Here is a 13,167-nt window from a genome sequence, read left to right on the forward strand (position 1 = left end):
ATTATATGATTAGTTTTTTTTTTTTTAATTATTAAAATAATTTTTAATATTTTACGTAACAAAACTAGCTTAAACTCATTTGAGTTTACAAAACTAATAAAAAAATAATTTCTCAATCTAATTTGAAGATTTTTACACCCAAAAAACTGCACAAATTAGGTGATCTTCGTCATATTATTAGCCTATTCTTCTAATTTTCCCATGAATTTACCCACGAGGTAGAAGAGCTTCCATCAGAACTTGAAAATCTCAGTCAGTTGAGGCCTCCAGCCCGCGGTGTCCACCCTTTACTGCAATGGTGATTCCAGAAAGACAAACATCTGGGTATCACTTGTGCTCTGAGATGACAGTCACTCTCAGAGTAAACAGCATTTGATGACGAGATCAGGAACCCATAAACAGTGAGTTGAGAGAGAGAGAGATTTTTTAATTCTTTTATTCTAACCTCACTGTCTAAGAAAAAACGACTGATCTTCTTTGGTTCGCGGGTCTTATTCTCACGCTTTTGTTTTGAAACCCATAAAGACACTTTCTTCATCGTTTCAATCACCACACAGCAAAGAAACAGAAACATAAATAAATACAGAAGAAAGGGAGGGAGATTTCTCTGCTTTACCCTTCCTTTTCATTGCTCTTGGAGAGCGAGCGTTGTTGGGTAGACGAGCATCGAAGTGAAAGCAGAAGCTCAGAGCTCAGTTGCAGTAACAGATGAAGGAGATAGTATGGAACAGTTACAGAGAATTGGGAGCTTTGATTCATCTATTGGTGCCGTATTGTGTGCATTTCATCGCAGAAAATATGACGGCTCCCTTACTCGTCGACGTTACAACCAAAGCTTTTTGTAGTGATACCAAAACAACTGCCTGTTCTAAGGTCTTCTATCTCAACGGCTTCCAACAAACGGTAATTTATCCATTCTCTTCCCTTTAAATATCTCTCGATCTTCTATAAATTTTCTTCGATAACTTCGATTACTAGCAGCTTTTGATCCTCATCTATGCTGATTCAAGCTTTTTTTTTTTTTTTTTTTTTTGTGTCTCTTCTTTAAATGAGATTCCCGGAGTGTGGCCTACAAGGCTACAACGATGCCTTTTTTTATGTGCGGATAGAAATAAAAATAAAAAACCTTTAATTTCCTGCCCCACCAGAGTAGTTGTTAGTTTTATATAATGCTTCGATAGTTGTTGTGGAACCAATGTGGAGTGTTAATTAAGCATATTATTTCACTGGTAGGTGGTTGGGATATTCAGGGTGTTGATGATTCCTTTAATGGGCCAACTTGCTGACGAGTATGGGCGCAAACCACTGCTCCTGATTACAATATCCGCCAGCATATTTCCTTTTGGTAATGGTCAAATTTCTCGGTTGCTCTATCCAATTTCTGCTACTTCTCCTTTGATTATTGTTCACTCAACATGTTCTTGCTGTCTACCACTTCACTTTGGATTAATTAGTGAGACCAGTGTCACTGGTATAGGCAGGGTTGCTGGCCTCAACTTGGTAATAATTCAAAATGAAAGAAAGATTCCATCTACCAATTGGAGGGACCAGATAAATTGTATTTTAAGTTTGTTAAGGAAATGCATAGGTTACCCTAGAAGTTGAATCAGGTATAGTTCTTCCTTCTGATGCTAACTTCTCTACATCTGGAAACAGTTGATGACTTCAATAGTTGAATCTCTTGGAGGCACTTAGGGACATACACTCTGTCTCTACTATACTTAGGTTTTTTCGAGCCCCATGAACACAGTAAGGCAGACAAGACCCTCCTTTCTCCCTGAATCCACCTATTGGATTCCCAAGTATCTGTACATAATCCAAGCATGCCTTTTGACAATATCTTAGGTAGTATTGCATTCCAAACCTACTACTAAAAGATGGAAACTAGGAAGATATAAAATAAAAATTTATCTGGTTCTTAAATCTGGTTTAAAATTCTGTGAGATGACTATGTCATTTGATAAAATAAATCAAAATTTCACCTTGAAAAAGTAGATATCTTGGTTTATCTAATTAATTGCATCAACCTCCCTACCAAAAAAACTATCAAATAGTGAAGTCTGGGCATATGATTTAATTAATGTCTAACTTAGTTCACTGCACGTGACCATAACAAGAATTTCTAACGGCAATCGTGATGGGACACAAAAGAATTTAAATACATCTTTTTCAAATAACAATATTAGATAAAATAAATTTATAAAAATTATACAGAACCTTCATAACTTTTCCCATATTTTATCTCTTATGAAGAGTTTCTATTTTTTCCTGTATAGCTGTCATCCAAAGTGACGCTTCTGAACTATCAATCGCTTGTTTGAATGTTGATGGTTCTCCGTCTTCTATTAGAAGACAATATGCAACATTGCCCTTTATAATATAATCAGACTGTCAGGCTAATGTGTGTCTTTCACGAGTTGATCGTCAAACTTCTACAGTTTTAGACTTGAGTGATACTTGTTTCCTCGTTTTCTGATTTTGGTCCAGAAGAATCTTCTGGTTCAGACTTCTCTTCCTCCTGAATTGTTATATTCTTCGAAATTCCTATTGAAATGCTATTCACATATTCCTTTCGCAGCTTATTTTCTGCAAAAATGACATCCCTATTGATGACAACCTTATAGGCAATGGGATCCCACAGTCGATACCCTTTAACTCCATCATCCCAAGAATTTGCACTTCCTAGATTTTGGATCCAATTTCAAAATTTCTTAGGAATGGTACATCACATACATAGGACTCCTAAATGTGTGCAGGTGTGAATAGTCAACTGGCTTGCAAGTCCACATTTCCATCGGTGTCTTCAGATCAATCGATCTTGATGGTGATCAATTAATCACATAGCAAACAATGTTTACAACTTCTGCTTAAAAGGACTTAGCCATACTTGCAATTCTTAGCATGACTATCGTTCTTTCGAGTAGAGTTCTATTCATCCGCTCTGCTACTCCATTCTGTTGATGAGTGTAAGCCATCGTGAGTTGTCTTTTGATTCCTTTTTTATTACAAAATTCAACGAAGTCATTCCCTTTTATATTCTCTGTCATCCGTCCTGAGGCACTAGATTTTCTTCTATATTTCTCGTTCAACTTGTGTTTTAAATGTTTTGAAAACTTAAAATACATCTGACTTCTTCCTGATAGGAAACTCTCAACATCTTCTAGCATAATTATCATTAAATGATACAAAGTACCTTGCTCCTCTCAGTGATGTAACCGGTGCTTGCCATACATTAGAGTGAACTAATTTCATAATACTTTTACTCTTGGAATCAGATGCATTGAACTTCAATCTATGCTACTTCCTTGAAACACAATGCTCACAAAAGGGTAATGAAACCTTTGTGAGGCCCGGGAGTAATTTTCGTTCGGCGAACCTTCAACCCTTGCCTCGACATATGGCCCAATTATTTTGCCACACTTTCGTGATATCTTCTGCAGTAATAGTGGATGCAACTGATGCTTCTGCCTCCATACACTTTTCTTCCATTAGTTTGTACAAATTTGCGGCGTTATTTATTTCAGCCTTCATTACAACTAACGCTCCTTTGACGATCCTCATCATTCCATTTTTTATGCGGGTTTTGCACCCAATTTCATCTAGTTGTCCCAAAGATAATAGATTATTCTTTAAGTCATTCACATGCCGCACATTTTGAATAAGTGTGTACCATCGTATATATTTAATTTGATGGTGCCAATTCCAGCAATCTCCAAGGCATGATCATTTTCCATGTACATAGACCCTGTAGAGATAGGTTCATAAGTGTGAAACCAATCTCTCCGAGAAGTCATGTGCCATGTTGCTCTTGAACCCAAGATCAAAGCATTAGTGAACTCCACTCTATTATTGGATACCGTTGCTCCTTCATTGTAAAGAATATCTTCTTCAGCAATGCACCCTTGAGATGTTTCCTTTTTCCTTTGGCATCGGCAAGAAAAATTGCATAAGCCTTTTATCTACACTATATTAAACACTTTTTTTTTTACATCGAGGCATTCATTTATGAAGTCTCACCCCAAAACCTTCACAAGGGAGTATTTAAAAAAAAAAAAATTTTTTGCCATAATTATAACATTTGATATTCTTTAATTAACAAAATTAGCTACAATGGAATTTGTACTTACAAAACTAATCATTTGAACATTTTTACCCCCAAAAATTGTACAAATTAGGCGATCATCATCATATTAGCTAATCTTCTAATTTTCCTATGAATTTACCCATTAGGTAAATGAGCTTCCATAAAAACTTGAAAATTTCAGTCGCTTGAGGCCTCCTCCCGCCCACATTGTCGACTCTAAATCTGTTTCCCCTTATTGTTACTGACTATAAATTTCATGGGGGAGCCCACAAGGTTAGACTAGTGAGTTTGTTTTTTTTAAATATTCTATTATTTTTTACTTGTAAATTCTACTTAATTTGTAGTTATAAAACCGTTTGTGCTGCCATGAGGGGAGATGATCCACAGTCGTCCACTCTCTACTGTGATCCCAGAGCGGTAGAGAGAAGACAAGCATCTGGGTATCACTTGTGCTCTGAGGTGACAGTCACTCTCAGAGTTACCAGCACTTGATGACGGATCAGGAACCAATAAACACTGAGTTGAGAGGGAGAGAGATTTTTTTATTCTTTTATTCTTTTATTCTAACCCCACTAGCTAAGAAAAAGCCTGATCTTCTTTGATTCGCGTGTCTTAGTCTCACGCTTTAGTTTTGAAACCAATAAAGACACTTTCTTCCTCATTTCAATCACCACACAGCAAACGAACAGAAACATAAATACAGAAGAAAGGGAGGGAACTTTCTCTGCTTTCCCCCTTCCTTTTCATTGCTCTTGGAAAGCGAGCGTTGTTGGGTAGACGAGTATCGAAGTGAAAGCAGAAGCTCAGTTGCAGTAACGGATGAAGGAGATGGTATGGAGCAGCTACAGAGAATTGGGAGCTTTGATTCATCTATTGGTGCCGTATTGTGTGCATTTCATCGCAGAACATATGACGGCTCCCTTACTCGTCGACGTTACCACCAAAGCTTTTTGTAGTGATACCAAAACAACCACCTGTTCTAAGGTCTTCTATCTCAACGGCTTCCAACAAACGGTAATTTATCCATTTCTTCCCGTTAATTATCTCTCGATCTTCTATAAATTTTCTTCGATAACTTGGATTACTAGCAGCTTTTGATCATCATCTATGCTGATTCAAGCTCTTTTGGTATCCTCTTTAAATGAGAATCGGATATAGTTTACTGCCCGGAGTGTGGCCTACAAGGCTACAACGATGCCTTTTTTTAATTTCTTGCCCCACCAGAGTAGTTGTTTGTTTTATATAATTCTTCGATAATTGTTTTGGAACCTTTAAAATGTGGAGGGTTAATTAAGCATATTATTTCACTGGTAGGTCGTTGGGATATTCGGGGTGTTGATGATTCCTTTAATGGGCCAACTTGCTGACGAGTATGGGCGCAAACCACTGCTCCTGTTTACAATATCCGCCAGCATCTTTCCTTTTGGTAATGGTCAATTTTTCGGTTGCTCTATCCAATTTCTGCTACTTCTCCTTTGATTATTGTTCACTCAACATGTTCTTGCTGTCCTACCGCTTCACTTCGAATTAATTAGGAAGATCAGTGTCACCGGTAGGCAGGGTTGCTGGCTTCAACTTGGTAATAATTCAAAATGAAAGAAAGATTCCATCTACCAATTGGATGGACCAGATAATGGCCCTGTTCATTCAAATTCATTGGACAAAAATTGTATTTTAAGATCGTTTAGGAAATGGGTTACCCTAGAAGTTCAATCAGGTATAGTTCTTCCTTCTGATGCTAACTTTTCTACATCTGGAAACAGGTGATGACGTCAATAGTTGAATCTATAGGAAGCACTTAAGGACATACACTCTTTCTCTATTATACTTAGGTTTTTTTGAGCCCCAGGAACACAGTAAGGCAGACAAGACCCTCCTCTCTCCCTCATTCCACCTATTGGATTCCCAAATATCTGTACATAATTCAAGCATGCCTTTTGACAATCTCTTAGGTAGTATTGCATTCCAAACCTACTACTAAACGATGGAAACTGGGAAGAGGTAAAATAAAAAAACAATTTAATTGTCTAATATTAATTATCTGATTCTTAAATCTGGTTTAAAATTCTGTGAGATGACTATGTCATTTGATAAAATAAATCAAAATTTCACCTTGTAAAAGTAGATATCTTGGTTTATCTAATTAATTGCAATCAACCTCTCTACCCAAAAAAATATCAAATAGTGAAGTCTGGGTATATGATTTAATTAATGTCTAACTTAGTTCACTGTACGTGACCATAACAAGAATTTCTAATGGCAATTGTGATGGGACACAAAAGAATTTAAATACATCTTTTTCAAATTATAAAATTAGATAAAATAACTTTATAAAAATTATACAGAACCTTCATAAGTACAGTGGATTTCATGTTGAGCATCTCTTTCATTGTTGTGACATTAAGAATCTAGTACACCAATGCATAGTTCGTGGGGCATTTAATCACTGGTGCACCAAGACCCATGATGCATTGAACTATTGAGTCAAAGGGCTCTACCAACTTCTAGAATAGATAATCTCATTGCTCAACTTTGGCATTGACACACATGAGCCCTTCATGTGATTTTGTTGTATGTACTAACATATCAGCCCTTGGATTCAAAATTCCCAGTGAAGAAAATTTTAGGTAAAAACCGATGGACAAACATAGCCCATAAGCAATGTGTCTCACATAAAAGTAATCTAACTAGTTCAACTAATTATAATACAAGTTTGATAGATACATAGTTTCAACAGTCTACCATATGTACTCGGTACTTCAAGCTAATTTCCAATACTTTACATGCATAATGTCTATACATGTTTTTCAAACATAGCAGGAGGGATACCCTTGGCTAGGATCAGAAATATAGTCTGCAGAGCCAACCAGGGTGATGGTAACATGATTAGCATCACCTTGTTGATTTCTGCTAATCGGATTAACAAACACTACAGTCATTCCTTGATATTCTTCAATAAAGGTAGTGGGTTTCATGTCAAGCATCTCATGCTTTCACAATATGACACCAAAAATCCAATACAATTATTAATGATAGGTACTTTAAGGGACATGGATTGTTGATGCGCCAAATCCTATTATGCATTATCACGATTACAAAAATCTCTCAAGTCAAAGGGCCAACAGAAATCTAGAGTTAAAAAAAAAAATCTAATTCCTTAAATTTGGTAATAACTCTTGCAAGGTTCCCATGTGATTCTGTTCAAATCACAAACTGTTTATTGTACCCACAGACCATTTATGTGCTCACATCTGTGCCCTAGAGTCATCTCCCCTAGATGCAAATACTATGATGACTATTCAAAGAGGATGTCCAGACCTATCCCTAGTCAAGAACGTTTTAGGTAAAAACATAAGGACAACTAACCTGTTGATATGTGTCACACATAAAACTAATCAAATTAGCTCAATTATGTAGGTTCTGGATTAGTGGACAGAAAATCCGCACCCTTCCGATATGGAAAACTAAAACTATAATAACAATGTAACCTGGTCTTTCAGAACAACTCAACTGCCTGTGATGATGTGGCATGGAAATTCGCCTTTTCTGCTAGATCATTTATTTGCTTGGTTTTATTTTGAATGTGAAATGAAGCTATGAGTTTTCCCTATCTATTTGTTCAATAAATAACACTTATGAAACAGGTATGTGCTGAATATTACCGTGAGATCTGTGTTAGGCTTTTGGTTGGTTAATCAGAATTTTGAGTTCATTCTTCTTATTGCAGCTGTACTTACTTGGAGCGACTCTAAACAATATATTTATGCTTACTATGTGCTCCGTATGATTTCGCACATAGTAAGTCAAGGAAGCCTCCCTTGTATCGCTGTCGCGTATGTGGTAAGATTTTCCTTGCTGTAATTCATTTAAGGTTGGTTGGAGACATAGTAGAGCTGACATTGTCCAGTTCATTGGTAGGCTGATGTTGTGGATGGCAATATGAGGGCTGCAGCATTTGGATGGATTACAGGTCTTTTCGCTGTGTCAAATTTCCTTGGAAATCTATTGTCACGTATTCTTCCTGACTATTGTATTTTCAAGGCATGTTCTTGATCAGATGTTTTAAGAGTTGTAGCAACAAATGTTTATGATTTCTTGTCCAGTACACCTGTTGACCAGACAGTTTTTCAGGTTTCTATTCTCCTGTTAGCGTTTTGTCCAGTTTATTTGAAGCTATTTCTGGTTGAGACAATTAGGCCAGCTCCAAAGCTGGAGCAACAATCATCTTGGGTGGCAACAATTAACAATGTCGTTAAGAAGCAATACAAATCTATGAAGAATGGTCTGGCTGTGGTTGCTAATAGGTACTACTGTTTGTGAACTATAGCTCTTTCCCATTTAAAGGTGGGGGACCAGGGTGGGGAGTGGGGAAGAATTTATATATTTGGACACCTGTAAAGAATTTTGTAAAATTGTGAATGCACGGGAGCCTTGGCTAAAGGTCTGTATTGTACATGTGCAGTGGAACGTTGAAGCACATTGCTCTAATTACTTTCGTCTATAAGTTGGGACTGTCTGGTATTAACAGTGTCTTGTTGGTATGTTCCTTTCTATTTTTCCATCAGCCAAATTTTCTACACAAAAAAAAAAAGAGAGAGTTTCAGTGATGGATTTCTTAGTTCATATGCAATCACAATGATTTCCTGTGCAGTACTATCTGAAGTCAGTTTTTGATTTCAACAAGAATCAATTCTCTGAAATCCTGATGTTGGTTGGAATAGGTTCCATTTTTTCTCAGGTAATACTCTAGATCTTTTCAGGCATATTGGTTCTTTTGGACCTGCATATGCTTTGGTACAGATTGTGAGATTATTTCACTTTGAGCACTACTTGACCTATACTGAATTCAGTCGTGGTCTTCTTTGTGAAGCACAACTGAAGGCCATTCTTGTGTTTGTGCTTCAACTGTAAAGGAAAAGAATATTCACAGATAAATATTTAGTTAGCAGTGGCTTTAATTAGCCCTTGGTATTTAATTTTACTAGTTTGGAATTTATCTTCATCGGAAAAAACTGTGATCAGAAAATTATGGACGGGGAATTCCGTATATAAACACTGCGTTCATAATGCTAAATCCATGAGTTGGTATGTGTCTTATGGATGAGGTAAACCCATAACAGGCTGATCATGAAGATTTGAAGCTTCCAACTTACAGCTGACCTTTCATAGCCAATATGAGTATCCTTAATTATTAAGTTCATCTCTGAGACTTAGACTTTACATTTATTGTGTGAAATTTGCTGTTTCCTTTGGATATTGTGGTGATGATGTTATATAACTCTGAATCTCTGGGCTAAGTCTGTGTTCTGTTTTGCCTCTGATTAATAGATTTCTGATGATAGAGTTCAATTTCTTTTACCATTAACTATCAGTATGACTTGAATTACGTATCTGCTAAGGATTTCATTCCCTGACACTTAATTTGGTTTCTTGGATCAAAGCAATTCTAGAACTTATTTTGACCATTTGTTGTTTCTTTAAAGGAAATTTAGTTACTACCTTGATGTACAAAGAGAAGTAGGTGTGCATATTTTAACATTTTTCACCCCCTCCACTGTTAATGGTGCTGAAATTTGGCCCCTAGATTGTGGTGCTTCCATTTATAAATCCTCTGGTGGGAGAGAAAGGACTTTTGTGCATTGCCTTGCTCGCGTCAACAGCATATGTAAGTCTCCAGAAATTTTATTTTGTAGGTTTTCTTCAATTTTCTGATGACTAGGTACTAAGTTGGAGGTTTATGCGTTTTCCCCCGTTTACAGGGGTTATTCAATGGTTTGGCGTGGGCACCCTGGGTATGTATACTTCATCATTAACTTTCATTATGCACGAGTCCTTTTATTTATTTATTATTATTTTATTTTTTTGTGTGTTCCTGTATCAACTGAATTTGGTTCCAGGATAGTTATTTGAGTGACTACAAGTTAAAATTACATCCTAGATGGATATGTTTAGGTATTCTTTCATTATTCTTTGTTCTATGCTAATATGATTTCAAGGAAAAACAAGACAATTTATTCTGGTAAACTTCAATAAACTGGAAATGGCTTTTTTAACCTCAAAGGTGGGCTACTTGGGAATGGAGTCAGTATTGACAACTGAAACCTTGTTCCTAATATAATACCATTTCCATTGTGGATAATTTTTACTGTTCACTTTGAGAATGATCAGATTTCAGATCTGGGTTGAGGGGAATACACTCTACAACATTCAACCTTAATCATCCTAACCAGCCCATGTTTTCGTTTTTCTTTGGATTTTGAAGTCAAATTTTTTTAATCCTCAATTTTAACTATCTAACTGTATCAAAAATTTCCATTTTTACATTATTAAGCCTAAGAGTATGCTTTTATGCTTTTTAAGCACTGTTAAGCATTCATTTAACAATCTAGTACTTTTTGACATTGTATTCATTTTCTTACTATTATTAATTGAGCCTTACAAGTTAGCAATGCAGGTTCCATATATGAGTGCCTCATTTGAAGTTGTCTATGTTCTTATGGAACCAGCTGTAAGGATAATGCCTCTTTTCCATGGTCATGTCAATCTAGAAACTGGAAGTTTATCTGTATCTTAGGGAATATGAAGTTCATTTGCTTTCTGATCTCCTATTACTTGACAGATGTATGCAATTGTTTCAAAAGCAACAAGTTCCACAAATCAGGTGTGTATGTATATGTTGACACAATATTGTTATGGTAGTAGTTCTTGATTCAGGATGAGTAGGGTGCCCTGTAGACATGGGCTATAAAGGTTTTGAAAGTTTCATTGTCACCCATTTTAATGATTGAACAGGACAATTACTTGAATGTGAAACTTATATATTTGATTGTGGTCCTGCTTGTTAGATCTAAACTGAACAATTGTTCATATTCTGTCACCCACATATTCCAGTATGTCAAATGTAGCTTCTGAAGAAGTATTCTACTTCTGCCACTATTAGCTCATCTGATATGATTGGAAATCCCAGAGGAATTACGATGCAGAAACAGTGTGTTGCATCTTTATTGGGTGATTTCCCTTTCTTCATCTTTTACTAAAGTTGAACTCGTACTTAGAGCAGGCGAAAGCCCAAGGATTTATTGCTGCCGTCCGATCAAGTGCAACTTTGCTGTCACCACTTGCAATGAGCCCATTGACTTGTAAGTTTGACATTTCTTCCCTTGCCCCTCCCAACTCCACCTCCAATGCCTTTTACATGTCATGACTTGAAATCAAGAAAATGCCAGTTATAGTGATGTATGATCTTTTGTTGTCAGCATTATTCCTATCAAGCAAGGCCCCATTTAATTGCAAAGGTTTCAGTCTCGTGTGCGCATCCGTCTTTATGGTACCTCCTCCCCCCCCCCCCCCCCCAAAACCCTCCTCTGCTCTGTCTCTGTCTCCCTCACACGCACACACAGATAAGCTAATCGGGTGCTCTTAATTGTTCAGGTGTTTGGTTTGTTTTTTGCTTGGCATTTGAACTTGGACAAGGAAACCTCAGCTGCCGATCCTGTGAACAACAGTGAGAATGTCGAAACACCTCTCCTCTCATGATAACTAATAGCTGGGAAGGTCACCATGGAGAAAAATTTCACAGCTTCGCTTACACCAGTTAAAGGAGGAAGCATCAAACCATTGGAAAACACCTGTTTATTTCTTCATTGAGTTCAAGATTTCCATATCAGTCTCGAGTATACACGTAAATCTTTGATGTGCCCATAATGGAATGTGTTCCAAGTTCTTGGTATTTGTATAGAATAATTCTTTGCCCTTCCCCTCTCATAATTATTATAATGTAATATTAATATTCTCTCTTATTCTCCTTCCTACTAAATTTCTTTCTATCAGGACTGTTAAATGCTGCTTCTCACTGGTGGGCCTGATTAAAATTGACTAATTAAAGTTCAGACTAGATCAACCTTTGGTAAATGGTTTGATGGCGGGCCTACTAATAACATGATTAATGTTTTTTTTTTTTTTTAATTATTCAATTAACATGACCATGATGGGATATTAATAATTGATATTTTGAGTAGCAAACATCTCTTTGACTGGGATTCCAGGCTCAAATAACCAATAACGAGTAAACATTCTCTGCTGTGCATCATTATTTGCTATGCACATTAGTGTATATATATACTAAATAAAAAGTTGAGAAAACAAATGAACTAAAAGGGTATTTTGAACTTTTTAAATTTAAAATTAAACTTTTAATCCCATTCTTTTATTTGGTATAAAGAGTGCAATGCTCTGCATAATATTTTTTTTCTGCTGAGAATTGCGTTGGGGGGACTTGGACCCAAATAAACTGGAGCGATTCTAAATTCTAACAGTTTTTTGTTTTTTGTTTAGTGGGGGGTAAGAAAATTCCAACAGGTTGACATCTTTGGGAGAGAAGCACCGGCTTTGAGTTTTTTTTACTTGTCTCGTTTTGGTGCAGGAACCATTATGGCATATAAGAACTACACTCTAAAAAAATATATAAATTATTAGGATTTGAAGATTAAGCATAAGATCATTTAAAGCATTACAGGCTGACACTTTAAGAATTTACTTTAAACTACCCAGTTTATTGTTTCCAATTATTAGTATTTATAGACAACAATGAAGTTTATTGTTAAAGCATCCTCCCATATGGTTGAATTGAAATCGTTACTAATTATAATAGATTAGGTAGAACTCAAATTTCTCAACAAAACCGTTCATATACCAAAAAACATACACACATGTACACACAAAAGATAAAGAAACAAGCCAATTGATGCATGTGGCTTACCTAAGGGTGTTTGAGTGATGTGGCTCAATAAGGGTGTTTCATCAGTGACTGGCCAGCTTTTTTTGGCTAGGATAGAAAGTGGTAATTCCCCATACTTAATTTGTCCTCGAACCTAAAATTCTTGTCTTTTCGTTTGTTTGTGTCTCTCTTAATTCTAGGGCATCAATGGAGCTAGCCTCTCCTGCTCTCCATCGTTGAGCATTATTTATTTTTCTCATCGATTTGTCTGATTTTCGCAGATCAAAATGACCTTTTCTGTTATCTCTTCCACCGAAAGGAAGAATGTCATTTACTCAGCGAGGTTTTCTTTTCCCGTTCCGTCCTA

General features: G+C 36.4%; 1 protein-coding gene across 5 annotated transcripts; it reads left to right on the plus strand.

The window, feature by feature from the left end:
- Positions 1–256: 256 nt before the first annotated feature.
- Positions 257–11,908, plus strand: LOC149027646 (uncharacterized). 5 transcript variants are annotated; one of them, XM_089164492.1, is made up of 15 exons: positions 1,256–1,345; positions 4,763–5,098; positions 5,399–5,510; positions 7,812–7,924; positions 8,003–8,125; positions 8,216–8,388; positions 8,547–8,622; positions 8,736–8,822; positions 9,669–9,749; positions 9,844–9,876; positions 10,539–10,592; positions 10,704–10,745; positions 11,145–11,223; positions 11,341–11,411; positions 11,516–11,908. In XM_089164492.1, exons 2-15 carry the CDS (start codon positions 4,904–4,906, stop codon positions 11,618–11,620), a joined length of 1,344 nt encoding a protein of 447 aa, XP_089020618.1. In that variant the 5' UTR covers positions 1,256–1,345; positions 4,763–4,903; the 3' UTR covers positions 11,621–11,908. The 5 variants fall into 5 exon arrangements, with proteins under 5 accessions (XP_089020619.1, XP_089020618.1, XP_089020621.1 ...); XM_089164493.1 differs by lacking the exons at positions 4,763–5,098; positions 5,399–5,510 and adding an exon at positions 257–903 and having other exon boundaries at positions 1,234–1,345; XM_089164495.1 differs by lacking the exon at positions 4,763–5,098 and having other exon boundaries at positions 1,262–1,345.
- Positions 11,909–13,167: the final 1,259 nt, after the last annotated feature.

The sequence above is a fragment of the Hakea prostrata genome, chromosome 1 (assembly GCF_041222555.1).
Source record: "Hakea prostrata isolate BN-2017 chromosome 1, UWA_Hpros_2, whole genome shotgun sequence".
NCBI lineage: Eukaryota > Viridiplantae > Streptophyta > Magnoliopsida > Proteales > Proteaceae > Hakea > Hakea prostrata.